Source organism: Ziziphus jujuba, chromosome 1, assembly GCF_031755915.1.
Source record: "Ziziphus jujuba cultivar Dongzao chromosome 1, ASM3175591v1".
NCBI classification, from domain to species: Eukaryota; Viridiplantae; Streptophyta; class Magnoliopsida; order Rosales; family Rhamnaceae; genus Ziziphus; species Ziziphus jujuba.
The window spans coordinates 39,492,852-39,520,117 of record NC_083379.1 but is presented as its reverse complement, the minus strand read 5'-3'; the positions used below and the strand labels follow the sequence as shown (position 1 = coordinate 39,520,117).

General features: G+C 35.0%; 2 protein-coding genes across 2 annotated transcripts; both read right to left on the bottom strand.

The window, feature by feature from the left end:
- Positions 1-24,054: 24,054 nt before the first annotated feature.
- On the bottom strand, positions 24,055-25,086 carry LOC107433128 (receptor-like protein 9DC3). The gene has a single exon (XM_016044383.2). The coding sequence runs from the start codon at positions 25,084-25,086 to the stop codon at positions 24,055-24,057; it is 1,032 nt and encodes a 343-aa protein (XP_015899869.2).
- A 164-nt stretch (positions 25,087-25,250) lies between these two features.
- LOC125420850 (receptor-like protein Cf-9 homolog) lies at positions 25,251-26,754 on the bottom strand. The gene is made up of 2 exons (XM_048468061.1): positions 25,459-26,754; positions 25,251-25,304 (listed from the first exon to the last, which is right to left on the bottom strand). Exons 1-2 carry the CDS (start codon positions 26,752-26,754, stop codon positions 25,251-25,253), a joined length of 1,350 nt encoding a protein of 449 aa, XP_048324018.1.
- Positions 26,755-27,266: the final 512 nt, after the last annotated feature.

Here is a 27,266-nt window from a genome sequence, read left to right as displayed (position 1 = left end):
AATTCCGTTCCTTTAGGTGCAAGTGGTGGTAGACGTTCTTCCGGAGCGAACCAAGTTTTCCGCTGCTGTCGTGTTTCGAGAAGTATCTTTGTACTCTTTTATTTCAGTGTATTATTTCTTTCATCCTTGTTGTATTTCTGTTGATTAGCACTTCTTAAAGCTCTGTATACTATTGGGATACTTATGTTTTATTTCTGCACTGGACTGTTTTTTTTTTTTTAGAAGTGCTGAGATTTGTGGAACAATTTGTAGTTTGTGGGAGGAATAAGGGGATGAGTATAGAAGTGTGTTTTCATTGCAGGTAATTTGTGGTAAGTAAATCCCTTAGGGGAGGCTCTGTCGGATTTTCCATTGGAGGGTCCGGTAGGGTTTCCCTGGGATCAGGGCTTGTCTAGGGTTCCGGGGAAGGAATTCTGGACGGGTCCTGACATACTCTACCCCCGACATTGACTCTTGAGAAGGGATTAGAGAGTATCAAAGATGCTGTGGGGAAGTTGAAGCTGGATCCTCCTTCTACCTCCAATGGGTTCTTTCGGTTTCAGGTACTGGAAAATTCCGTAAGACTTTGCTGTTTTGATACTATATCGTTTTGTTTGGTTTTCATTTCATATGTGATTCTGTGAGGATTTCTAAAGGTCGCTGTGCCTTCCAGTGCGAAAGCTTTGGATTGGTTTCCCTGTCAGTCAGAGTCTTGCGAGGTTTTCCTCTGTTTTTATGTCGAAGGAAACAGAAAATCCTGATTGTATGTGAATGAAACCGTTGGAGTTTTTGGAATTGGGTCTGCTGTTCACTTTACATGGAGTTCTTCTTCTATCTCAGGAGAGAAGACAACGACCAAAAGGTTTAGATTCTCGTATCTCTTATTTCTCACTCATCAAAAGCGTCTCCTATGATGATTTAATGGTTGCATTTGGTTTTTGTTGTTTGTTGTCTGTTGTTCATTATATATAGATATATATATATATATATATATATATATATATATATATATATGTAAAAGTAATTTTAACTTTATTAGGACAAGAGTTCCTTTTTTCCTATTGAGCTTGATTGCTGAATTGGTTAAAGTTGGAGGTTTGTAATACGGTTCCCCAACTCCATAAAAGAAAAGATTGCCCTTTGAATAGTTAGTCTGAAAGATGGATGTTTCAAACTTCTATTTGGAGGGTCATGGATAATTTTGGAGCTATTGAGACTTACGGCTTACCCTATTCCATTGACATCAAGGTGCAGGAGGTTATGTAATCATTTTTTTAAGTGGCTTTAGGCTAATGAGCGGAATATGTGTTGAATAAGAACCCAAGATTTGTTAGTTATTTTGTTGAAAGGTCTATTTGGAAAATGATAAGGCAGAAATGAAATTGAATATTAGCGTGAACTCTTCATTGGCAATTATGTAAGGAATGTTTCAACATATATGCTAAAGGCTCTAAAACATTTTATGAAATTTAGAATAATTTTGTCCATTTATTGGAAATTTGTGGTTGGTATGAAAAATTGATTAAGTAATGATGGTTAGTTGCTTATGGTTATGCATCTAATTATGATGCAAAATCTGTTGCCTTTAAGGTTCCTGCGTGTTTGATAATTTGCATTTGGTATTGTAAATATGATGCATACTGTAGTGGTAATTTTTTTATCTGCATTTAGGTGTACGTTGTTTTGCATGGATACTTAGGTCTTTTAGATTTGTATGAATCTTTTCCTTGACAGCTCTAAAAATGGTAGCTAGATGCTATTCATTTTAAGTAATGTTTGTGGTTTCTCCAAAGATAGAACAAATGAGCTCTTGCAAAATAAGGGTAAAACTTCGACTGTTCATTAGTCACGGTTTTGCATGTGATAGTTATTTAATTTATTGCTTTATGTAGTTGCATGTGATACTTATTTAATGTATATCTTTTTAGTACTTAGTTGCCTGGTGCCATTGCTTATCTTTTTATTACTGTAGTTGTGTTGTGTAATGGTATGCTTTTTCTTATTCTTCTACTGTTTGTTATTTATTTATTTTTATTAATTTTGGTTATTGGCATTCCAAAGCATTGTTGAATGTTGATCATGTTGATGTTTTGTTTGATTTGTTGCATCTGTGATGTGTAGGTTGTTCTCTGCTACATGTTTTGTACTTGTTAGATTACTGGTGGATGAATTTGATGCTGCACTTTGGAAGGTTGGCAGAGGTTGACAAGGAAGTAGCAAAAGAATTTGATGGAAAACATTTTCACATTCTTCCTTTTTTTGCTGTTTTGGAGATTTGGGCATCCTTTAGCAAATCAGTCTATGAGATTGGATTTTGGTTCTATACAATTCATAGAGAGCAAGGGATATTATTGGTATGAGCTATTACCTCAATTGTTAGATTTGAACCTTTATACTTCTTTATGGATACTCTAGGTATTTAATTATTTTCTTTGAAACTTGTATGCTAAATATTGTAACTAACTACATATATTTCATTTGATTTCATCCAGGTATCAAATCGGTCTCTGTTTTAGTGGAGGTGCCCCATATGCTTTTAATGCTATCACTAAAGTTTGGCATTATACCAATTGTGGTGCCAGTTGGTGTTCAAGATTTTGACATTGATGGGGAACATTGGATTAATTTGGGATTGATACCAATAGAGGCTTTTGTAGGAGCTGTAATATTCTCTAGTTTTTATTCATAAAACACTTGTAAAATTTCCTCTTGCTAATTCAGATTTTGTTTTTAGTTTTTGTACATGATTCTCGTGTCAAGATGATGTGTAAGGACCCAATTTCATTATTAAATTCTCCATATTATTTGATACATGGAAAAACAATAAATAAGAAGGATGAGAATTTAATGGATGGTAATTGAGTTCTCAAATATTGGCTCTCTAGTTTCTGACTATTAGAACTTGTTTGAATGGTATGCATTGAAATGTAGTTAGTTTTAGATTGTAGACTATTCCCAGCTTGCAAGCTTCTTCCAATCACTTTTAAAATGTGGCTCCATGGTAGTATGTCCAAACAAGAGTTGTTAGGAGGGAATTAATTGTGCACTTGTGGAAAATATTTAAATAAATGGATATGAAAGTGTAAAATAAATGTAACAGTTTTCCATTTCTCATTTACCCTCATTTCTCATTAATTGTCGAATAAAGTGGAAAATATTAAAACAAATTTTTTTACCATCTCCCATTTCTCATTTACCCTCATTAACTTCTATCCCTCTCTCTTACTCTCCCTGCTACCACATTAAATGAATCCTGTGTGTCTTCCTCTCTCTTTCTCTTTTGTTGGTTACGTACCTTTCAGCCTTTCTTCGCACTGACAAACCATTGCAGAAAACACAATACCACCTTCAATTCGGTTCACTCTTCCTGCATACCCCCAACCTTTTGTGATAACAACAAGACTGAAAATCTTCATTGTGGAGCCCATACACTTCAAAAGGGTGTAATTAAATTGTATGTTTCTGCGGATCAGAGTTAAAGATTTGTTGGTATGTATATATATACTTATATATATATATATATAAAAATATATGTACAGATATGTATACATTTTTCCCTTATATTGGATTCATTGTTTGTCACATTTTGACATGATATATAAGTGCAAGTTCTATGTTGGTGCTATTTTATGTAAAACAATCCATAAATGGTTCGGAAATTTCCATTTGAAAATGACAACCTTTGTTTGTTACATACGGTCCATCAGTAATTATGAAACACTTGCTTGTTGAAAAATTTAACGGTGGTTCCATCGGAATATTTAATTTTTCCATTTTCTAAAAGCAAACTGATTGGACAATCGAATTTTTCCACTTCTCTAATGTTATTGTAAATGAATGACATGCTAAATGTAACTACATTTATGATGTTTAACAAAATAATCCACAAAACACCACATTGTCAACATTGCATCCATTCAAGCTAATGTTATGTTATGATTTAGCACATGTGCCACAAATTTGACATCTTAATCTACTTGATCCACTATGTCTGTCAAGAGTAACTATTCTACTAGGTGTTAATATGCAACATTTAAAATGCATTTGTACTCATTTACAGAAAATGCATTTATATTTTATCTTTACTCATTTACTGAAAATGCATTTGTATTTGTATTTAAAATGCTATTCTACTCATTTGCATTTAAAATGCTATTCCACTAAGCGTTAATAACATAATTGTTTGACTTATTTTCTGTACTCATTTACTGAAAATGCATTTGTATTTTTTCATTACTTTTGCTTCAGGATTATAGTTAAACCTTCCAGTAAAGTTTCTACGATTGCAATTATTTTTAGTCGTACGACCTCACGAATTACCACAAGCTTGTGATAAGGAGATATTTAGTATGTTTTGAATTGGTAAACCTTTTGTACTCATTGTCACAAATTTCAGTTTTACTATTCTATGATGGAACATGGAGTGTATGTTCTGAAGGTACTTGGAGATACCAACATCAAAGAACGAAGATTATACGTATCAAAAGGAATTGTACGTTGGCAGAACTTGAAGATGTTGTCTACAACGCTCTCAACTTAGATTCTACACAACATCAATTAATCTTCAAGTTCATATATCATGTGTGTTTGTCATGTGAGCCGTACATTGTGGAAAATGATGAAGACCTACAAAGTTTTATAGAAGAGTATAGTTCACACAGACCTCAAGACAGATCTCCACTTATTGTTGATGTGTTATCCAGGGTTCCACAGAGTATTAATACTGCTGGATGTGTTGTGAATAGGATACCTACAAGCTCAGGATTTATGACTATTGCCCCACTATCTGCAGTTCCCGAGACAGCTACTTGTACCTCTAATGCTGACATGTAGTCCCCAGCGACCGAACTTCATGTGCCAGAAACTCAATCTGGATTCTCCGAAAATCAAATTTGTGAAAACAATGTGCAATTTGTGGAACATGATCATGATAATGAGTGCTTTGACATTAATGATATGAATGAATATTGTGGACATGATTATGATCAAGATGAATAATTTGAGGTTGAGGTCAACACTGATCGTAGTGAAGATGGGTTACGTGACATTTGTTGGACCCAAGATTCGGGACTTTCAGCTGGTGATAGTGGACATGGTGAGTCTCCTTATGGTAATAGTCCAATTGATAATGTGAATGATGATGTGCTTGCCTCTCCTTGTACCAAAAACCATTTGGACATTTGATAGGATTCTACTGCATCCATGGCTAAACTTAGGGTTAACCGTCGCTTCTCATCTGTCAATGCCCATGAAATCATTCGAATCAACCAACTCTTTGCAAGTAAGAATGCACTATAGAAGAAGCTTAGTCTTTATGCACTAAGGAGAAATTTTGAATTCAAGGTCAAGAAGTCAGATAGAGTCCGATATGAGGTTGTATGTGCAAACGACAATTGCATGTGGCGAATGCGTGCTAGCAAACTACATGGTGATAATACAGAGGCCTTCATGATTAGGGCCTTCAAGGATGAGCATATTTGCTCTTTAAATATCATGAAAAGGGATCATCATCAAGCAACAAGTTCAGTTATCGGAGACATCATCCAGCCAACGTTTGATGGGATTTCAAGGTAATACAAACCTCAAGATATCGTGCATGACATTTGCTTTAATTACGGAGTAAACATAAGCTACAATAAAGCATGGGCCGCTAAGGAAGTTGCACTATTAGGTTTGTGGGGCATGCCAGAAGATTCATATGCAAAACTTCCTTTATAGAGTCATGTTTTGAAGAGCAAAAATCCGGGCACGTTTGGAATTGAAACTAACGATCAAAACAGATTTTTATATTTTTCCATGGCACGTGGAGCTAGCATTAGAGGGTTTCAGCATATGCGGAGAGTCGTAGCTGTCGATGGAACTACACTGAAGAATAGATATAGAGGTTTGTTATATATTGCATCATGATTGGATGGGAACAATCAAATTTATCCACTTGCTTATGGAATAGGCCCTGGGGAGATGGATGCGGCTTACACGTGGTTTTTTGAGAGCTTTAAAGAAGCGTTTGGGGATGATCCGAATATAGCTTTTATATCGGATAGACACAAGAGCATTCCAAAAGCAATACGTACAGTTTTCCCTAATAATCACCATGGCCACTGCACATATCATCTTGGTACAAATTTATGTGCTAAGAAGTTTAAAGGTAATGTCAATGCGATTATATCAACTTTTAATGATGCAGCTAGAGCATATATTGTTGAGGATTTTGATAAGGCCATGCAACTTTTAGAAGGGGTTAGTATTGAAGTTGTACAATATCTCAAGGATGCAAGTCCTGCAAAATGGGCTAGATCACATTTTCCGGGCAACAGATACAACATAATGACAACTAACATCACAGAGAGCATGAACTCTGTGCTTATTGATGGTAGGGATAAAACTATTTTGTCATTACTAGATCACATTCGCGATGTCTTGCAAAGGTGGTGGTATGAACGTCGAACTAACACAGCTGCAATGCAAACTCCCATTACTAATTGGTTGGAAAATATCATGCAAGAGCGCTCAAATAATGGCAGAGGCTTACATGTTATTCCAATGAACTTATATGAGTTTCAAGTTGTTGGCCATGGCATGTTCGTTGGAGTTGTTAACTTAGAAAACAAGACGTGCTCATGCAAGGAATTTGACATTGACGGATTTCCTTGTGTCCATGCAATTGCAGCATGTAAGCATCGACATATTTCTCCATATATCCTTTGCTCGGCGCATTCCTTAGTTGACTTACTCCGTGATGCATAATCGGAAACCATATATCCACTTGGAGATAAATGTCAGTGGCATGCTCCAAATGATGTCATAAACCAGGTTGTACTTCCACCTCAAATTGGCAAACAGTCAGGAAGATCGAGAAAGAAGAGGATTCAATCTCAAGGAGAGGAGCGTCATCAATATAGATGCGGGAGGTGCAAACAGATTGGTCACAGCAGCTGATCATGCTCCGCCGCTGTACCTCTTGATAGCACTACCAACCAACAACACCATTGAACCGAAGGCCCATCAATTGCGCGATGCTCTATTAAGACAATGGGGCCATGTTATGCGGTATGCGTGTGTATGCAATGTAGTTAGGAATGCAATTAGTTGCTCAACCACGTAACATGTGTTTTGGCATAATAGACGTTGGTTTTATGTGTTCTTTTGTTGTTAAATTCATTTGTCATATTGTTTTGATAACATATCATCCTGTGTTCAGTTTTTGGTTAAGTTGTTTGTAGGTTTCTTACTGTTGCACGGATAATATTACTGCCCAATGGTAATCACCGATGCATCGTCGGTAATTGACATTTGTACACCATCGAAAAAGAATCACCACAATTCCATTCGACAACTTCAATCATGTGTGTTCCAACCAATAACATGCTAAATGTAGCATTATTAATGATAACTTCTAACAAAGTAAGAGATTAAACGGCATTAATAAGTGAAAACGTTCAATTTGCTTTTGCTTCAAACATTACCATAGGTTTCATCGGTAATTACCGAAACCCTAGTGGTAATCACATTTTACCAATGTTATGGCCCCCACCAGTCCCCTAATGTGTGTTAAATGCAAGAACATGGAAAATATAGATGCTTACATGATCGTAAGGAGAGAAAACCCCAAAATCTCTGAAAAAGTTCTCAAATTGAAAAAAAAATACGATTACTGTATACCTTCGGTAACCAACATATACTCTCTGGAAAAAGTACCGTAGGTTTCATTGGTAATTACCGAAACCCCAGTGGTAATCACATTTTACCAATGTTATGGCCCCCATAAGTCCCATAATGTGTGTTAAATGCAAACACATGCAAAATATGGATTCTCAAATTATCTTAAGGAGGAAAAACCCCAAAATCTCTTAAAACGTTCTCAAATTGGCCAAAAAAATACGATGACTGTAGACCTTCGGTAATTACCGATGAAATCTACGGTAAGCAATTTATACTCACTAAAAAAATTACCGTAGGTTTCATCGGTAATTACCGAAACCCCAGTGGTAATCACATTTTACAAATGTTATGGCCCCCACCAGTCCCTGATGTGTGTTAAATGCAAGAACATGGAAAATATGGATGCTTACGTGATCGTAAGGAGAGAAAACCCTAAAATCTCTTAAAAAGTTCTCAAATTGGAAAAAAAAAATACAATTACTGTATACCTTCAGTAATTACCGATGAAACCTACGGTAATCAATTTATACTCTCTGGAAAAATTACTGTATATTTCATCGGTAATTACCGAAACCTCTATGGTAATCACATTTTACCAAATTTTTGGGCCCCACAAGTCCCCTAACATGTGTTAAATGCAAAAACATGCAAAATATGGATTATTAAATGATCATAATGAGAGAAAACCCCAAAATTTCTTAAAAAGTTCTGAAATTGGCAAAATAAATATGATTACTGTAGACTATTGGTAATTACCGATGAAATCTACGGTAATCAATTTATACTCTCTGGAAAAATTACTGTATATTTCATCGGTAATTACCGAAACCCCTATGGTAATCACATTTTACCAAATTTTTGGGCCCCACAAGTACCCTAATGTGTGTTAAATGTGAAAACTTGCAAAATTTAGATTCTTCAATGATCCTAAGTAGAAAAAACCCAACAGTTTGGAAAATTTTGACACTCTGATAACTTTTTCCGATCTTTTGGGGTTTTTTCTCCTTATGATCAATGAAGAATCCATATTTTACATGTCGTTCCATTCAACACACATTAGGAGATTTTTGGGGCCTAAAAAATTGGTAAAATATGATTACCATAGTGGTTTCGGTAATTACCGATGAAATCTACGGTAATTTTTCCAGAGAGTATAAATTGATTACTGTAGGTTTCATCGGTAATTACCGAAGGTCTACAGTCATCGTATTTTTTTTGGCAATATGAGAACTTTTTAAGCAATTTTGGGCTTTTCTCTCATTAGGATCATTTAATAATCCATATTTTGCACGTTTTTGCATTTAACACACGTTAGGGGACTTGTGGGGCCCAAAAAATTGGTAAAATGTGATTACTATAGGGGTTTCGGTAATTACCGATGAAATATACTGTAATTTTTCCAGAGAGTATAAATTGATTACCGTAGGTTTCATCGGTAATTACCGATAGTCTACAGTAATCATATTTATTTTGCCAATTTGAGAACTTTTTAAGAAATTTTGGGGTTTTCTCTCATTATGATCATTTAATAATCCATATTTTGCATGTTTTTGCATTTAACACACGTTAGGGGACTTGTGGGGCCCAAAAAATTGGTAAAATGTGATTACCATAGGGGTTTCGGTAATTACCGATGAAATATACGGTAATTTTTCCAGAGAGTATAAATTGATTACCGTAGGTTTCATCGGTAATTACCGAAGGTCTACAGTAATAATATTTATTTTGGCAGTATGAGAACTTTTTAAGCAATTTTGGGCTTTTCTCTTATTAGGATCATTTAATAATCCATATTTTGCATGTTTTTTTGCATTTAACACACGTTATGGGACTTGTGGGGGCCATAACATTGGTAAAATGTGATTACCACTAGGGTTTCGGTAACTACTGATGAAACCTATGGTAATTAAATATTTTTGCCAATTGGAGAACGTTTTTGGAACATTTGGGGTTTTGCTGTTTGGGGGCATTAATGAATGTATAATTTGCATGTTGTTGCCAGAAACACCCATTAGCTAAGTATTTGGAGAAAAAAAAAATGTTAATTGATATTACCGAAAGTGTATCGGTAATTACCGATGGTGAATCGGGAATTATTGATGCACCATCGGTAATCATCTTTGCTTTAATTTTTATCACAACAGAGGGTCTTCTTTTCTCTCTTTTTTTTTTTTTTCAACGGTTATCATTACTAAAGAAAGGTTCAGCATATTAAGATTACATTAGTATAGGGTGTCATAACGTTAAACATACGATCTACATTGAAAGTTTATTAAAGTACAAATCAACAGCATATTTTTTTTTCTAAAAACCCTAATGTCTTCCTGGCCAAATGAAAGATTCTGCTCACTACTCTTGTATTCAATAAATTGTAAAGCGTAGACGCCATAATCACCCCTGCAGAATAGCATTAATGAAAACCAACCACGTGTATTTCCACATGTAACCACAATAAAACAACAGCAATAGAAGTGGTTTGAAATGACAACGCATTCATACCATTATCTTGGCGGGGTGCATCTTTGATCATGGTCATCATGAATGGTTCTAAAGTGGGAGGCACGTCCGGATTCTTTTCGTAATATCCCCCATCCCTCAATAGGTACGGCAGCATATACGTAAGGCATTCCGCATTGTTTAACTCTTTATTCTGGACATATTTATTTCCCATATTTGGATAGTATAAATAAATATGTCGGGCCTTCAAGTCCACACATGCTGCCAACCAATGCGCACCTCCATTGTTGATAGGGATGTACACCTGCAAATTAGAACATAACCTCATTATACACAAAATGGGAAACTTAGTGAGAATTTTTTTAAATATATGTAGGGACTTACATAATCACATCTCCGCCATGGCACGCTAGGTTTGGGTGACTTCCCATGCACATAGCTATGAAGGGTCACATCACATAAATATGTGCCACGAGATGTCCCCCATATGGGATAACGCCTTTTGATGGATGACTGCCAAATAATGAAATAGATACAATATAAAATATCATCAATCATCATCTTACCCAAAATAACACGTCTAATATGGCACAGGTGTGGGTGAACATCTTCTCATTCTCAAACTACCTTTTTCGTATGAAATACAAAATAGTGTCAATATGCTGCAAAACCACATTAAAGGAAATAAATAACAAGTGCAAGGTGATAAATAAAACATCATTCCAAACGTAGGAACACAATGATTTTACATGAACATAAAGTATATAACTTACATCGGAAGTCAACCATCCTTCAGAGGTAAGTAGCTCAGCAAAAAATTTCTTCCCCATCGTCATATAAGATGTACACACGGTTGCTTCCTTCGGTGCCACCTTATACCACTCATCGAACGCCCTCTCCTTCGATGCATCAATATGTCGATTAAGATTAAATTTGACCTTCTTTTTACACAGGTCAGTATAAGGAGAGATGATGTGATGTGACTGGTGGTAAACTCTACCGTATCGGCTTGTATCACCAATGCAACAGCCCAGCCCAAACTACCCGCATGCAGATATTGTCCACTTTGGGCCCAGCCCATACGGTTTTGTCAAAACGCGTCTGCAAGGGAAAGGTATCCACACGCTTATAAGCCATGCCTTGTTCCCCTTTCCAACCAATGTGGAATCTCACAATCCTCCCCCCTTGGGGCCCAGCGTCCTCGCTGGCACACCTGTCAGGACCCGTCCAAAATTCCTCACCGGAACCCTAGACAAGCCCTGATCCGAGAGAAACCCTATCGGACCCTCCAATGGAAAATCCGGCAGAACCTCCCCTAAGGGATGGACTTACCACAAATTTCCTGCACAAAAAACACACTTCTATATTCATCCCCTTATTCCTCCCACATTACTACAATGTAATTTTACAAATTTGCAACACTCCAAATTAATAACAGTAATCCAGTGCATAATTAATACATAAATATCCAATACAGTATACAGAGCATTATACAAATAAATATGAAATTAATACAATGACCGACAAAGAAGTAATACAGGATGGAGAGGAAAAAGGAAAGGAGATGCTCCTTGGACTTTCGGCAATGAACTGAGACGTCGGGCTCGCCCCGGATGATCGACGTCACCCAACCTGGACCTAGGGGAATGGAATTTAAAAAAATATGAGATGCTAATCATCTCAGTGAGTGACCCTATCTATTATACAATTATAATACCACGATAATTAAGTAGATAAATAATAATTAATTGGAAATAATATTTTCTCTCAAAACCCTTACGATTCTCTCGGTTGGAAAAGTTCTCCTTTTAAAACCTTTTCACAAAACCCTTTATTCATAATCCCCGAAAACCAAGGAATCAATTTATTCAACTAAATATCAAATAAAATATAATAAATCAAGCGTTCCAAATTTATAATTAAAGAGAAATTAATTTATTGAATATTAAGTAAAGGGAAAATTAAATCAATTTAAAATCCCCATTCAATTAAATAATAGAAACAGCATTAATCATATTCTTAATTCCAATGCAATTTCAAAATATTTATTTTAAAATCCTAGTTTTGAAAATCACTTGATGCACCCACTATATGCCAGTGGCGCCAACAGTACCCAGTGTCCCAAGGTACCGCCAGACAGGAGGTTATAGAGAGAAACCGGCATACGGTCGCATGGCGTCCCACCGCGCCACTGCAAACAGGCATCCTGGCCATGGAGAGGCGGCCTACCCTCATCCGATGGAAAACACAGGACAACCCCATAAAAATCACCTGCGCGCTATTCATACCCACCCGCTCGCTAATCACATCCGTGTGCACCATATCACATATAAACAAAGCACCAGTACGTGTATGGTGCATCTAAAAATCATAAATCAATACATCTCAAAATTTCAAATTTTTCATAAATATACCGGGTTTATCCCATCCAATTAAACCCGTAATTTTTCCACAATTCCTTTATAATCATTTCATAAATTCATCGCATAAATTCCATAATTTTCAAATCCACCAGCTCTCAAATCCACCAATTTAAATATTCAAATTTTTCCAATAGCATAAATATTTTGAAATATAATAAATTAAATCACATAACATTCCATGGGCATACTTATAAAAATTGAAGTCACCAACATAAACAAATATTTTCCTTGAAATATTTGAAAATCAAATCATGCCCAAAATAATGTTAAAACCACAAGAATTTCATATATAATTGAATTCCATAATCCTCAATACCATAAAATAATTTTCACATGGCATAAATTTATATAATGCATATTTTCTTTAATCAAAATAAATCCACCAATAATTTTCACAATAAATCAATTAAATATTTGACACATAGAATATAAACTTCAAATATTCAATTCACACAAAATATTCACAAATTTAATTCCCGAAATTAATTTGAAGGTGGATCACTCACCTCGAGCATGCAATTAAACCACGATCCACCATAGGATCGATTCCACAATTCACATGTGCTCCTAAATTAACAATTTTACACAGTCAAATAAAATAATATTTTATTCGGGTAATTAATACCCGGTACCTGGGGGCCTAACACAAACGTTATCTAAAATACGCAAATTATAAATCTATGGAAAGCTTACGAGATGAGGAACGTGAAACCAACCTTCGTCGGACCCATTTTGACCGGTGGTGGCTAGAATTTACCCGTGAATCACCGGCCGAAATTCAACTCCTCGTATCTCGCAAACCACTTCGAATTTTGGAAATTGGAGGCCATATTTGGGATCAGAAGACCCAAAATAGGGGGAGAGGGGTGCCAATTTGGACTGGGCTGGCCGGAAAACACAAGAAAAGAGGAGAGAGAAAATTTCCGATCGGCGGCTTCTTCGGCCCGATCTGGGCGCGTCCGGCGACTGGTGGCCGTGAAATTTTGTGGCCGAGCTCGCCTCTGTCCCTCGCTCATCACTGGCCGGCGCGTGTAGCAAGGTGGTGGCCGAAAACGAAGAAACGGCGATGGCCCGATAGGAAGAAGGAAAGGAAAGGAAGAAGAAGGAGGAAGAAGAAGAAGAAAGAAAGGAGGCTTCGGAGTGGCTGGGAATTTTTCCCACGTGGGGGAAAAGAAAAAAAAGAAAAAAGAAAAGAAAAAGAAAGAGAAAGAAAATAAAAAGAAAATAAAATTAAATAATTAAATAATATTATTATATAAAACAACAATAATAAAATAATATGGTATTAAGCATGGTTGACATGTGGCATCTCAACATGGTGACATATGGTCACATTTATTAAGTCACACGTGGTACATCGTTACACGTTTTAAAAATAATATTAAAATAATACAGTATTTGAAAAACTCTACATGTTCATAACTTTCAAACCACATGTCCAAATCGGACGTGCCGCTAGTCTACGGACTCGTATCGACTAGTACTTCACAACCATGCATGAGTCAAAGCTCAACTTTGCATGAATAAAAAGTCAACTCGGGCATCCCTTGGACAGTTTGGACCTCAACTTGTTTTGCTCATAATTTTTAAACCGTAGCTCCGTTTTCAACGTGCTACTGGTCTACGAACTTGTGCCAATGTGTACTTCGTAATGGTACCTCAGTTAACCTAGAATTCTATCAAAGTCAAAAAGTCAACTTTTGACCCCTTCGGTCAATGGTCACGGGTCAAAGTCAATGGTCAACGGTCACCCTTGGTCAAATTTGAGAAAATTCCAGTGTACTTCGGGACAGGGTGTTACAATCTTCCCTCCTTACAAAAATTTCGTCCTCAAAATTTCTTACGTCGTTGAAACGCATAAGAATATTGATTGCGGATTTGTGCCTCGAGCTTCCACGTCGCTTTCTCGACTAGATTAATTCACCACGAGACTTTTGATATGAGAAAATAGTCTTATTGATTCATAAGCATTCTTCATGGCTTAAAATCTGCACTGGTCGCTCCTTACATGGCAAGTCTTCGATGTCCCTTCATAGCAACAATACGTGAATTACGCTGCATATCCATGTCTGCTTTCCCGAAAACACTAACTTGCCCACCACCAGTAACACTTAGTGAGCATTCGATATCCTTATACCTTTGGGGTGTATCACATACACCGAATCATGTGCTCCCTTTAGGATCTCCTTTTTGAACTCAACGATATTCTACTTTGGATTCTCAATTGGCGATACTCAAATCTTAAGTCACTCTTGGAAAAACCATAACATCAAACAAATAATAAAATATATTTTTTCAAATATACCACCAACATAAAATATATACAACTTATCAACCCAAATTAAATTTCCAAACTTCTTCAAAAATCGAAATATAATTTATAAAATTTATTTATTAAATCAATGAAATAATAATAATACCAAAATTAGTTCAAAATACCTTAACTTGCATAGGCAATTGTTAAACTCCACATCGGAACAATAATAAAAACATGAATAAATGCATAAAATGAAATATGCATGCTCGTAATGGAGGTACGTACGATACCTTCTAATATGCTACGTGATCCATGATTCCAATTGTCGCCGACACTCTGCTACCAATACAAACCAGGGTGGTTGCCTATATTGGCCGTCCGATCCCCTGGACTCGTAGGCAACATGATTATGGGGCTAGCTCTACATGGACCACATTGGTTCGCCGCCTCCGTATGGTGCAGTATATGCAGTATAATATCAAACAATATAACGTATAAATACATGTACGAACATAAACAAAAAATACTTGAATAAAATACCTTTAATTTCAACCTCGTGAGCAGCTCTTTTCCTTTGGAAATTTGCATATCATACATGGAAAGGTACCTACAAAACTTTAAGCCACTAATGAGTGCGAATTCCCACTTCGTAAACCACACTCCAGATCCGCCGAAGTTAAACTCTAGTACTTCTGGATTGTTGGATACAACTCGTCTGCAAAGCAGGTGATGCACTACCTGACCAGAGAACCTGAGGTTCTTCATGTCAAGTAAGTGTCCAAAACATGTTTGTCTATACTTTTCCAGCTGCTCAGTTGTGAGGACACTTGTAATTACTTTGTTCGCTTCTATTGGATTCCCGAATGAATGTGCCCTAACTTTAAATATATCAGCATCCTGAAAGATCCGTTCCTTTGGAGCATCGATGGGCTGCAAAATGAATTACATAAATGGAACTGACGTCAACGATTTAATCATACCCTATTTTTCCACCCTAACTTGATAATAATAATTTCCAACTAAATCTTAAGACATATGGGTTCACATTTTTGCACAAGTGGTAATTACCAATGAAAAAACATCGGTAATCAACCTACAATGAACTAAAAAAAATCCCGATGGCCTATCGGCAATTATCGATGGCCATCGGTTGAAGTTTTTCTTGAGTTTTCACATTCATGAATAAATACTGACAGATATCTTATCATTTACCGCACAAAACAACATAAATGAATATAAAACTTACCATATTAGATGGGGGAGAGGAAAGTGGAACATGCCCTCAAAGTTTGGCGCTTTTTGTCTCAGCTTTGGATTTTTGCCTAGTAGTTCGTCGACGCTTAGAGTCGGGGTGCTGCTGTGCTACCACCGCATCTCTTACTTTCCACCTTCTTACCTCCCTTCTTCGGTTGACGTTGCAAGTTCCTCTTTGGTGCCATTATAAAGTACAACCTACAAATGTACATGGACAACATTAATACATTTTTATCTACCTTTAACCACATTGTCAACTATGTATACATATATAAATATCCGCAATCCTCAATTTCATATGCTCTTTTCCTAAGGATATTTTGTATGCCATCTACAAAACATTTACTGAACATTTACTGTATAGCAGTGTGTTTACTTCTAAATCTTTCTATCTTCTTCTTCTTCTTTATTTTTTTTTCTTTTTTGGGGATAAAGTGTTTGCGTGTTTGCTTCTAGCTAACCATGTACCTAAAATTTTATGCACAGAAAGTTGCAGAGTATAATCTAAAAAATGTGCACAGAAAGTTGCAGAGTATAATCTAAACATATAGGTTAAGCTGGACTGCAACATGTCCACCATTTCTATATGAGTATGTCAACTAATGTAGCTACATCTCTTCCCCATACTGCTTGTGTTTAACTTGATTTGGTTATAAAAGCTCAGACCTACCGACGCCTATATATGCTATACAAATCATTCACTTTATATTTATTTTATCTGTATAATTAGTTTAGGGTCAAGGATTTATCTGTATACAAATCCAAAACGAAATATAATTAGTTTCCTAAGGGTCAAGTACGTTTTTAACAAAATTCTTCTTTTCAACCCACAAAAGCAGTTTTCTAGACAGAGTTTGAGTATCATGCACTAGTGAGATAACACCTTTAGCTTTAGGATTTAAACTTCGATCAGGGTAAAAATCCTTATATCCCTAAGTTGTAACAAATATATATATACATATATTATGTCTTTTTATTACAAACTAACATTATTCTTCATCAAATTCATTGATTTCCCTGCCTTCATCCTTTATTTATTTTCCATGCTCAGGGATGTCGATGGAACCCAAAAAAAAAAATAATTTTTTTTTTAAATTTTAAAAAATTAAAAACGACGTGTCGTCTGGGTGTCGTTCATCCCAGACGACATGTCGTTTGATTCATCTTCAACCTTTGTCCGGGTTGACCCGAACCCGCCTGAACCGGTCCCAATCCGATTCTTGACCCGGTTGTTTCTCCCACCTCCGTCCACCATTCAAGGCCAAACCGGTCCCCTTTTTTTCTTCTCTTCATTTCCTACTAATACCCAATATCAATCCATCCTAAAACCTAGGTTATAATCACTTCCATACAAAAACCTAAATCTTCAAAAATTCCACATTTTTAACCGGTTCTAAACACAAATCACAAGTTTCAATATCTCACATTGTACTAAATTTGTAAGTATTTAATGGTAAGGCAACAAATAAACACAAAAAAAAAAAAAACCCACACGGGTCCACAGCAAGGCAACAAATAAACACAAAAACAAATCCACACCGGTCACGGCAAGGCAAAAAATTCACACAAAAACAAACCCACACCGGTCCACGGCAACAAGTAAACAAAAATATTAAAACAATTACCTCGGAGATAGCAGTTCAAGGGTGCTGAGATGAGATGAAGTTTTGTTTTTTTGTTTTTTCTTCGTATTGTTTTTGGGTGCTGAGATGAAGCTTCCTTTGGCTTTTCCACGGCAAGTTTTGTTTTTTTGTATTTTTGTGTATTCTTGTAAAAACAATTATTTCATGTACTTTGTTTTCTTTTTCTAAAAAATAGATTTTTGTTCTTTGTTTATTTAAAATATAAAAGGATATCTAAGTTATTTTTTATTGTTTTAAAGTTAAAATAGATATTAAAAGGTAGAAAAAAAAAAGATAGCAAATGAAGGGGTAAAAATCGTGAAGCTCATCCCTATAAGGACATTGGGCCAAATTCCCCAATCAGATATGTGTGTAAAAAAAGGTTTAAATGGCCCAAAACTTGATTTGAACCCATCCCAATGAAGCCCATCAGGGTCATTATGATGCTCTCATACTCGGCCCGAAGCCCGGTTTAAACTATATTTGTATTTTTATTATTTATATGTATTCAAATTATCTACTAATTTTCGGTTATCAATGATAATTTTACATCTTTTTGTTTTCCTAGGATTTCCAATGAACAATCCGAATTCAAAGCCCGAAATTTTTTTTGGACGACTAAATATTTAAAAGTTTCTGTGGGTTAACACTTAAAATTTAACTAATCAACCCATCTATATATATATATATATATATATATATTATATTTTATATAATTATCAACTATTAATATACTATATGATATTATTTAATTAGTACTTAAAGTTTAATAAATAAATTTGGTGACTGTACTAATGATCTTATATATGAGTTTATAGATGTAAATGTAGGAGCATTGTAATTGAGTCAACCTAATTTCACATGGTTTTTCAATCTTACGGATATTTTGTTAAATTTTAAATTCTATGTGAACTATATTTTCGTCCAAAAAAAATATGGCCCATCCATATATATGAGTGATCATTTTATATACGAAATCCTAGTGAGAAATTGGTCCTTAGGGAATTATAATGAGTTTAATCATATTATTTTCATTTATTAAATTTTGTTATTCTTTTATCTTTAAAAATATAGGTAAAAAAAATTATTAAATGAATGATAAATTAATCAAATTCTAACTTATTGATATATAAGAGTTTGAAAAAATGGTTCGATATTGGAACCAAAATCAAATATGAGGTGGCCGTATATATATATTTTATAATAGATATATATTAAAAATATGGCAAAATAAAACGGATCATAATGATATTTATCTAATAAAATTTAGCCTGTTCTGTAAATTAATTTTTCAGTCCCAAAATTTATTTTTTAATTAAGCCTACGGCCAAAATTTGTGCTTTGTTAGTGCACACACACACACACACACACACACATATATAACTCTAATTAATATCCAATCTAATCTTCTTCTGGTATTCACTGTTGTTCATTTTAGTTGTTTCCTGGCAAACTCAAATAATTTTATGGAATCAAAATCCACCAATAACAAAACAAGCTTAGAACACAATGTCCAAGTATGCACTTACCTAAAATAATAGTGGCACAAACCCTAACAGTAACGTGATGTACAAGTAAACATACATACAATACATCAAACTATAAGAATAATATTGCAAGACTATGACACGTTTTTTGCGACTCTAATCCATCAATATGATTTAGCATACTTTAGTGTATATGTCTCATATTGGATTAATTAGAATTCTAATCCAATAATGTTACTTAAGTTTATGAAATTGGGAGTTCAATAAAACTCTAATTAATCCAATAATTAATAATGTAACTTTAGTTTCAAAAATTGGTAGTCCAATAGAACTCTAATACCAATACTACTTGTTGCTTGCATTGTAAGTTTCCAAAGTTTGGAGTCCATTAGAACTCTAATCTGATACTAATAACAGTAAGGTTACTTGTATTATAAGTTTCCAAATGTGGGATTCCATCTATATATTTCCCTCTTTCCAACTCAGAATTCTCATATCCTTTCCTAAAAATTTCTTTCCGTCTTAGCCTTTTTGCTGCGTTAATCTTGAAACTAAGCTCCCATGGCATCCAAATCGTTTTTCTGTGTTCTTGTTTTGGTAGTTTTTCTCTCATCCCAAGCTGAAGGTAACAACAACAACTTCAACTTGGAAACGACATCGAAATCTCTCTCTGACAAAGGCTATCATGTAATGTCCATGATCATGGACATTTTTTCAAGACTCATGGCAATTCTACGCTTATTGTGTTTTGTCCGCCGGACGGTGCGTTCTTCTCCTCCAAATACCCACAGCCGCCATTGACATTGCTTCAGTATCATGTTGTGCCTCTGAAGCTTGAGAATGGGGATTTGAGTTCTCTTACACATGGTACCAAGATTGGTGCTCTGCTTCTTGATCATCCTCTGCAAAGTGACGAATATGCATCCCTCAATGGAGTCAAAGTCACCGAATGGAATCTTTATAATGATGGAGGTTTGATTATTCATGGCATTGATAACTTTTTGATCCTGCTTTCCAGACCCTCATATATTCATGGTTCGATGTGAACAACGATATACGCACAGAAGTAAGGAGTGGATTTTCTTGGGTGATAAAAGAATTGAACGATAATTGGTCTCCGCTATTACCAATGGTGGTGATTGGTTTGGGTCTACTTGTGGGTTACATTAGTCGCTGCAAAGATAAGGAAGATGAATATGAGCGTATACAACGGCAGGAGGAGGTAGTTGATCATGTTCTTGATGTTAAAGCTGTTTAAGCTGGGTTTAATTTTCTTTAATTAATTAGTTCAATTCAAGAACAAGTTTAATTTGTTGATTGTAAGCTGCTTTTGTTGTACTGCCACAAAGGTTTTAATAAGAATTAGTCAGAGAGAGAATTGAAGAGTGGATGTAGGCTTATCATAGCCGAACCACTATAAACCTTGTCTTCTTTTTCTTAATTACTTGTTTTAGATTCAAGATATGTTCATTAGGATTTCCAAAACAAAAATATTTATCCATTAGGATTTTCCACAAAAATTAATCAAATCTTTTACACCAAAAGAAGTGAAAACAATGATTTTATCCAAAAGCACATCACACATTACATAGATGAATAGTGGTTTAGTAAGAAAGCAGGAAAAGAAAAGCATATCACATTGGAAATAATCTCACAACTTAATGGAGTTTACAAACTAGTTAATTTAGTGAGCTTTTTTAAGAAGTTATACAAGCCAACAAAACTAAAACAGTTTGGCAAAATGCTATAAAACACAAGTATAGCAAAGAACTAAAAGTCAAAAAAATAAATACAAGCCAAATAACCAAAACCACAAACATAAACAAAAACACAACTGGAAAAACCATAAAGCAGAAGAAAAAATATATGTTTTCCAGAAGCACAACTAAACAACTAGGACATAGTTGGCATGTATGGGACTTTGAAGCAAGCTGCAACTGAGGTCCAAGCCCATCGCCTGTTCCATTTCACCTTTGACCCTATCCCAATTGCATCAATTTGTTCCTTCCTTCCAAGACCGTCTTTGGATAACCAACAATTTCATTATAGTCCTCATAATAAGAAACACTAGTTGTAGTATCAATGGGAAAAAGTATTCTTGAATTGGAGCAAAGAAAGGGTTTGATCATAAGGGCATAATGGTGTTGCTCTACTTGTTGGAGAAAAAGAGCAAGTAATTAGTTGTGAATGCAAGAGAAAGAAGAGGAGGCAAAGAATTCCACATGGTAAGTATCCCAAATCTATTTTCTTAAGAATTTAACCTTTTCAGATTTGATGAAATTCGAGAAATTAAAGTAAATTTAATGAAGTAGTTGTATATATTCAAGTTTAAGAGTGAAAGAATTGATAAGTGAGATTTTTACATACTTATTTAGCCTTTAATGCTTGATTAATGGCTTAAAAAACTCAAGCTTTATTTTATTTCTAATGCTTTTTGTTGAAAATCTTGAAGGGAAGCTTTAGATTGGAGTTAATGGTGTATTATTAAGGAAAATAGCAAGTTTGGAGCAATTTTGGCAAACATGAGAATGCTCCACGCCAAAAATGGAGTCCACACCATGCTCCACGCTAAGCTCCACACTAAAGGCCTCACTCCACGCCATTTCACCCTCCACACCACCCTCCACTCCAAGGTCCACACCATCCTCCACTCTACATCAAGATCCACGCCAAGCTCCCCTCCATGCCAAGGTCCATGCTATACCTCACTCCACTCCACCCTCCACGCAAAGCTGTACCCTTGAGTCCACGCTATCCATCAGCTTGTTTTCACAGAGAGAGTAGCGTGGAGTCACACCATTTTGGTGTGTACCCTTAAGCTCCATGCCATAATTTTTTTTATATTTTCAGCATTTCTTCGGGGGATAAAAAATGGATATTGAGGTGTCAAAATGGGAGAGTTTTTGATAAAGAAGAAGGGTGGATCTTCATTCTTGGCTAGGTATTTTTTTTATGAAGAAAGGAACAGCCACCAAGTAGAAAGAGGAGAGAGGTGAAAAAGGGAGGCACAATTACCAAGGAAGATTTTAGAGAGAGAAGAAGAAGACCTAGAGAGAGAAAGTTTAGATTGAAGAGGATTGGAGCATTTCAAGACATTGAAGCATCAAGAATCTTCAACTAAATTAGTTTTTTTTTTCTCTTCCATCTTTTATTTTCTACTTTTTATTGGGTGTATTGTTGATTATTGAATATTATGTCTTCCTTTATGGGTTTTTCTTTGATTTTTGTTATGGAATCTACAAAGAACATATGTAGCTAAATTTCTATTTAGAATTTTGATGGAACCTTTACTTGGATGATATTTAATTAATGGGTTGAATTTTATTTTGCTTTTTATCCAATTTGTTTGTATGAATCTTGTATTTATTATTTAATATACTCTTGCATTTGGGAATTTGCTTGGGTATTGGGTAGATTCATTATTTTATACTTGGGAAGGTTTGATTTGGTGAATTGGTCATGAGATTGACACAACCTAGGCCCTAGTTAATATTGAAAATTTTAAGTAGGATTTGGGTAGCCATAAAAGAAGGGGTTTAAGGCATGAGGACTTAGGAATTTAAGAAAGAAATTTCTATTTTTCATTAAAGACTCATAGATTCTAATTTCACTTTGGAAAAAGGGATTAGATTAAATCGGAATTTCTTTAGGCTAGAAATTGGGTAAAAATTGGTATTTTGTCAACCTAATGAGTTAAATATAGCAAGGGTAGAAGGTACATCAAAATCCTAGGCCTTTTGTTCATTGTAATTCCATTTTACATTGTTGAATTTTGTGTTTGTGACTTAATTCATTGTTTAATTTCTTGCTTTGCTTTTAATTTCAATTTTCTCATCTAAATTGTATGTCTAGATAAAAATAATTAATCAAAATTTTGGTAATTAGTTAATATTAAAATCAATCCTCGTGGCAACAATATTCTCTCCCATCACTCTATTACTTGATACAACCCGTATATTTGCGGAAAAGTCTACATCAGAACTAAAGTAAATCATATGCATAATCTTGTTTAATCATGAATTATAGGAAATTGTTAACTCTTGCAATTCATAATTATTATTGTAACATATATTATAGAACAACATTATTATAGCCAAAGAATCATAGTACTATATTTATAAAACTTATCTACCACTCTGAAAAGTTGGCCCAAAAAGTAACTCCCACTTGGACTCTCATATCGAACAAAATTTTGTACACACTATACAACTAAATTTTATTTATAGGCTTGTAGCTGCAGATCAGGCCGCAATACGTTGGTGATTTCTTCAATACATGTTTGTAAATTGTAATTAATTAGAAAAAAAAAATCTTTGCTAACGTTTAGATTGTTTATCACCACTACATGTTTGTAAATTGTAACCAAAAAAGAAAAAAAAAAATTTCTTTGCTAAAATTCAGTTTTTTTTTTTTTTTTTTTTTTTTTTTTAACTTTTGTTTTGGTCAATTGTTCCAAAAGTATTCTAGCGAGGTGTTTAAAATTATATTAAATCTGCTCCTAATAAAGTTCTCTATCAAGAGGGTTCATTATATGCGTAGGAAGAAAAAGGAAAAAAAAAACTTGGTATTATTTATTCTTTTTTTTCATCCAATCAAGCTATACTGTCCTTAGGAAAAAGCATCATTAATAAAGCATAGTTAATTTGTTGAAGAAGCTGTGTATGTACAGAAGGCTTAAAATACAATTAGTATAGTTACAAGCAGGACTTTGACATTAATTTCATCAACACATTACACACAACAAGCCAAAACCATGAAAATATATAGAATTTCTTTTAAGACGTATCTTTATTCTCCAAGCTTTCTGCAAAGTAAATGCTTCTTTCAAGCCACCGTTTCCATCACTTGTTTGCTGTTTTCAAGCCACCATTTGAACAAGCATTTGGATTGGTTTTTTTCCCGCTTGCATATTTCTAGCCCATCATTCTCCTCCAGTACTTGATCACAATTTTCGTAAAGCAATCAGGTTGTTTGTTAAAGAGCACAATATATCCCACAGATATTCCTAACACCAATCCACATCCATACCCCATCAGTACCATATGCTTCCAATTAAATCCATTTCTTTGCTCCAGATCACCAAATTGTTGGAACGGCTTGGATGAAGATTGCTCTGCTTCATCACTAGTATTATTGCATGTTTTGGACAATGGAAATCCACATAATTTCAAGTTGTCACTGTAAGAAGTGTTATCGAATGTATTGAATTGCTTGCCATGAGGTATTGGTCCAACCAATCTATTATCTGACAGGTTCAGCACTGCAAGAGATGTGATTTCTGTCAATTGCTGAGGAATCTCAACAGCTAGCTCATTTGATGAGAGGTCTAACCATTCAAGATTAATTAAATTTCCGAACGATGGTGGAATAGAACCACTCAATTTGTTATGAGAGAGGTTGAGACCTTTGAGTGCTTTAAGCTTCCCAATCAACTTCGGAATCTCTCCTTTGAAATTATTATTAGACATATCAATGGTTGTGAAAATGTTTAGAATTCTTGCCACTTTGATATCAAAGCCTTTTATTACTATAACCACAGAATCTTGATAATATGATTCTCCCATGTACTTCAATTTTTCTGGAGGTGCATCTATCATGGCCAAAAAATTCTCAAAATATTTTGCTGGCAAATCACCACTAAATTCATTGTTAGAGAGATCTATGATCCGCAACTTTTGAAATGAGAGTTCAGTTTTGGAACTGGCTATGAAACCATGGAATCTATTAGACCTCAAGATAAGAACTTGTAGCACCGGAAGAGATTCCAACCAATAGGGAAAAGTGTCATTTATCTTGTTATTTCCAAGGTCTAAAACTTCCAGCTTTTTACAATTTTGTAAAGATGGTGGCAGAAGCCCTTCAAGTTGGTTTCCATTAAGGTTCAGATTTCTCAACGAGTTTCCCACTGCAAATGTGGCAGAGATTGTGCCATGCAATTTATTCATCCCCAGATTCAACACCGATAAGCTGTAACTAAAATTTCCAATACATGGCGGAATCTTTCCATCAAAAACATTATTAGATAAATCAAGGACTTCAAGGGAACTAAGACTGCAAATCAAAGATGGTATCTCTCCACTCAGTTGATTATTTGAGATTAGAAAAACAACTATGGATGATGATGGAATTGGGAGTTGACCATCAATATGGTTGGAAGAGATATCTAATTGCAGCAAATTTTTTGAGTTTCTAATGAAATTGGGGAATCTTGTTATGTTGCAGGAAGACAAGTACAATAAGGTGAGTCTGCGCAAAGTGTAGTTGAGAGAGATTTCGGAACTCAATGATAGACTATTAGACGAAAGTTTAGGACATACAAGATTCTGCAACCTCGAAAACTCGTCCAATCCTACAACACCACTCAAGTTATTTGAGGAAAGATCTAGCCAAGTGAGATTTACTTGTTGAAAGATTGACCTAGGAATGGGTCCATGTAGTTTGTTATGGCTTAAATCAAGTTCCTTCAATGAACGGGAATTGAATTCGTCAATTTGACCAGTGAACTGGTTATCTGAAAGTGTTAGAATTTGCAAAAGTTGCAGGGAATATATCCAATGAGGTATTTTACCATCGAGTAAGTTACCATCTAAAGAGATACGTTCCAAATACAATGGAAGAGGGCCCAAAGATTGATTTTTGGATGAGTCAGAGGAAAAGGAAATTTGCGACGAGTTATGAGCATTAATGTCAGGAAGCTGGCCAGTAAAGTTGTTAAATTGAAATCCTAAATAAGTGAGATGCTTTAGATTCAAAAATGACCAGGGAACCTGACCACCAAAATTGTTAAATGAGAAGTCTAACGAAGTCATTTGTGTGAGGTTAAGAAGTAGTGTGGGATTCCATCCTAATATTTTACAAGAACTCAGACGCAAAGTTTCCAGAGACTTTATGCTTTCAGTTAGATAAGGCAAATCTATTAAGAATTCAGTAAAAGAAAGATCCAAGTACTTGAGTGGACTGCTCCAATTAGTTTTAGTCAAGAAACCTGTAAGGTTCTCATTTGCCTCTAAAGACACTTTTTCAAGGTTTGGCCATCGGTAAAAGATGTTATCTGGTAAATTTCCTTGCAGATTGCAAAAGTCAAGCGTAAGAGATGTCATAGATGAAGATAAATTCATCAATGAAACAGGTTCAACAGAAGTCATGTCAACTTGAAATAGATAATGTTCTTCAAGAGATGTTAAATTTGAAAAGATTCTTTTTAAGGTAAAAGTATCTAGTATCAATTCATCATTTGAAGAGAGACCAAGTGAAACCAATTCGGACAGATATGAGAATTCTGGTGGAAAATACCCTGAAAATCCAGATTCAAAAATTTCAAGGTGGACCAAATGAGTAAGCTTACCAAATTCAGATGAAATTGTGGAGCCCCAAAAATCATTATAGGAGAGGATTAGACTCTGAAGATGGCGAAGGAAGAAAAGGCTGCTGTTGGAATGAATGACTCCTTTAAGACTACTGCATGTAAGATCAAGTCCAATAACATGACCTGTCCTGTTATCACATGTAACTCCACTCCACACAGAACAATCTTTTGTGCCATTCTCATCCCAAGTGATTGTTTTAGAAGGAATACCACCACAAGATCGACCATAATAAAGAGTATAGGCCATATCAATGGAAAAGGAGTTCTTAAATTGGAGCAAAGCAGAGCTATCATCAGGGTGGCAAAAAGGAAAAGATGCAGATGGAGAAGAAGAGGATATAGACGACAAAGAAAGATAGAGGAAAATGAGAAGATAAAGCCATTATATGGAGACCATGGTTCTTTGAGTAATTATATCAAACATGAAATAAGTAAGAAACTATATTTGGATTGAAATTGCTGTGAGCAATGTATATATGTGCATGTGTATTTATAGGCTGCCAAAGTCAACTATCCCATGCATTGTCACCTACAAATTTTTTAACTTCTGTCCAGATTGGAGTTGCTCATTACATTCTGAGAATCAAAGTAAAATAAAAACACATATGAATGTATTTTGCACTCTAATAAATATATTGGTCACCCTTTAAATATTGAAATGCAAAGTCTTTGAAAATGTTCGGTTGCACATCGCTGAACATAAAAAAATTTGTTTGTCCACCTCTTAAATGCGTTTAAATTAATTAATATTCTTAATTA

What these genes read in the sequence shown, in the direction of transcription:
- LOC107433128 (XM_016044383.2), bottom strand. Translation starts at nt 25,086, where the DNA reads ATGAATAAATTGCATGGCACAATCTCTGCCACATTTGCAGTGGGAAAC.
- LOC125420850 (XM_048468061.1), bottom strand. Translation starts at nt 26,754, where the DNA reads ATGGCCTATACTCTTTATTATGGTCGATCTTGTGGTGGTATTCCTTCT. An exon ending in TTTCGAGGTTGCAGAATCTT is followed by an intron (nt 25,305 to 25,458) that starts GTATGTCCTAAA and finishes TGCTGCAATTAG; the next exon opens with ATATCTCTTCCAACCATATT.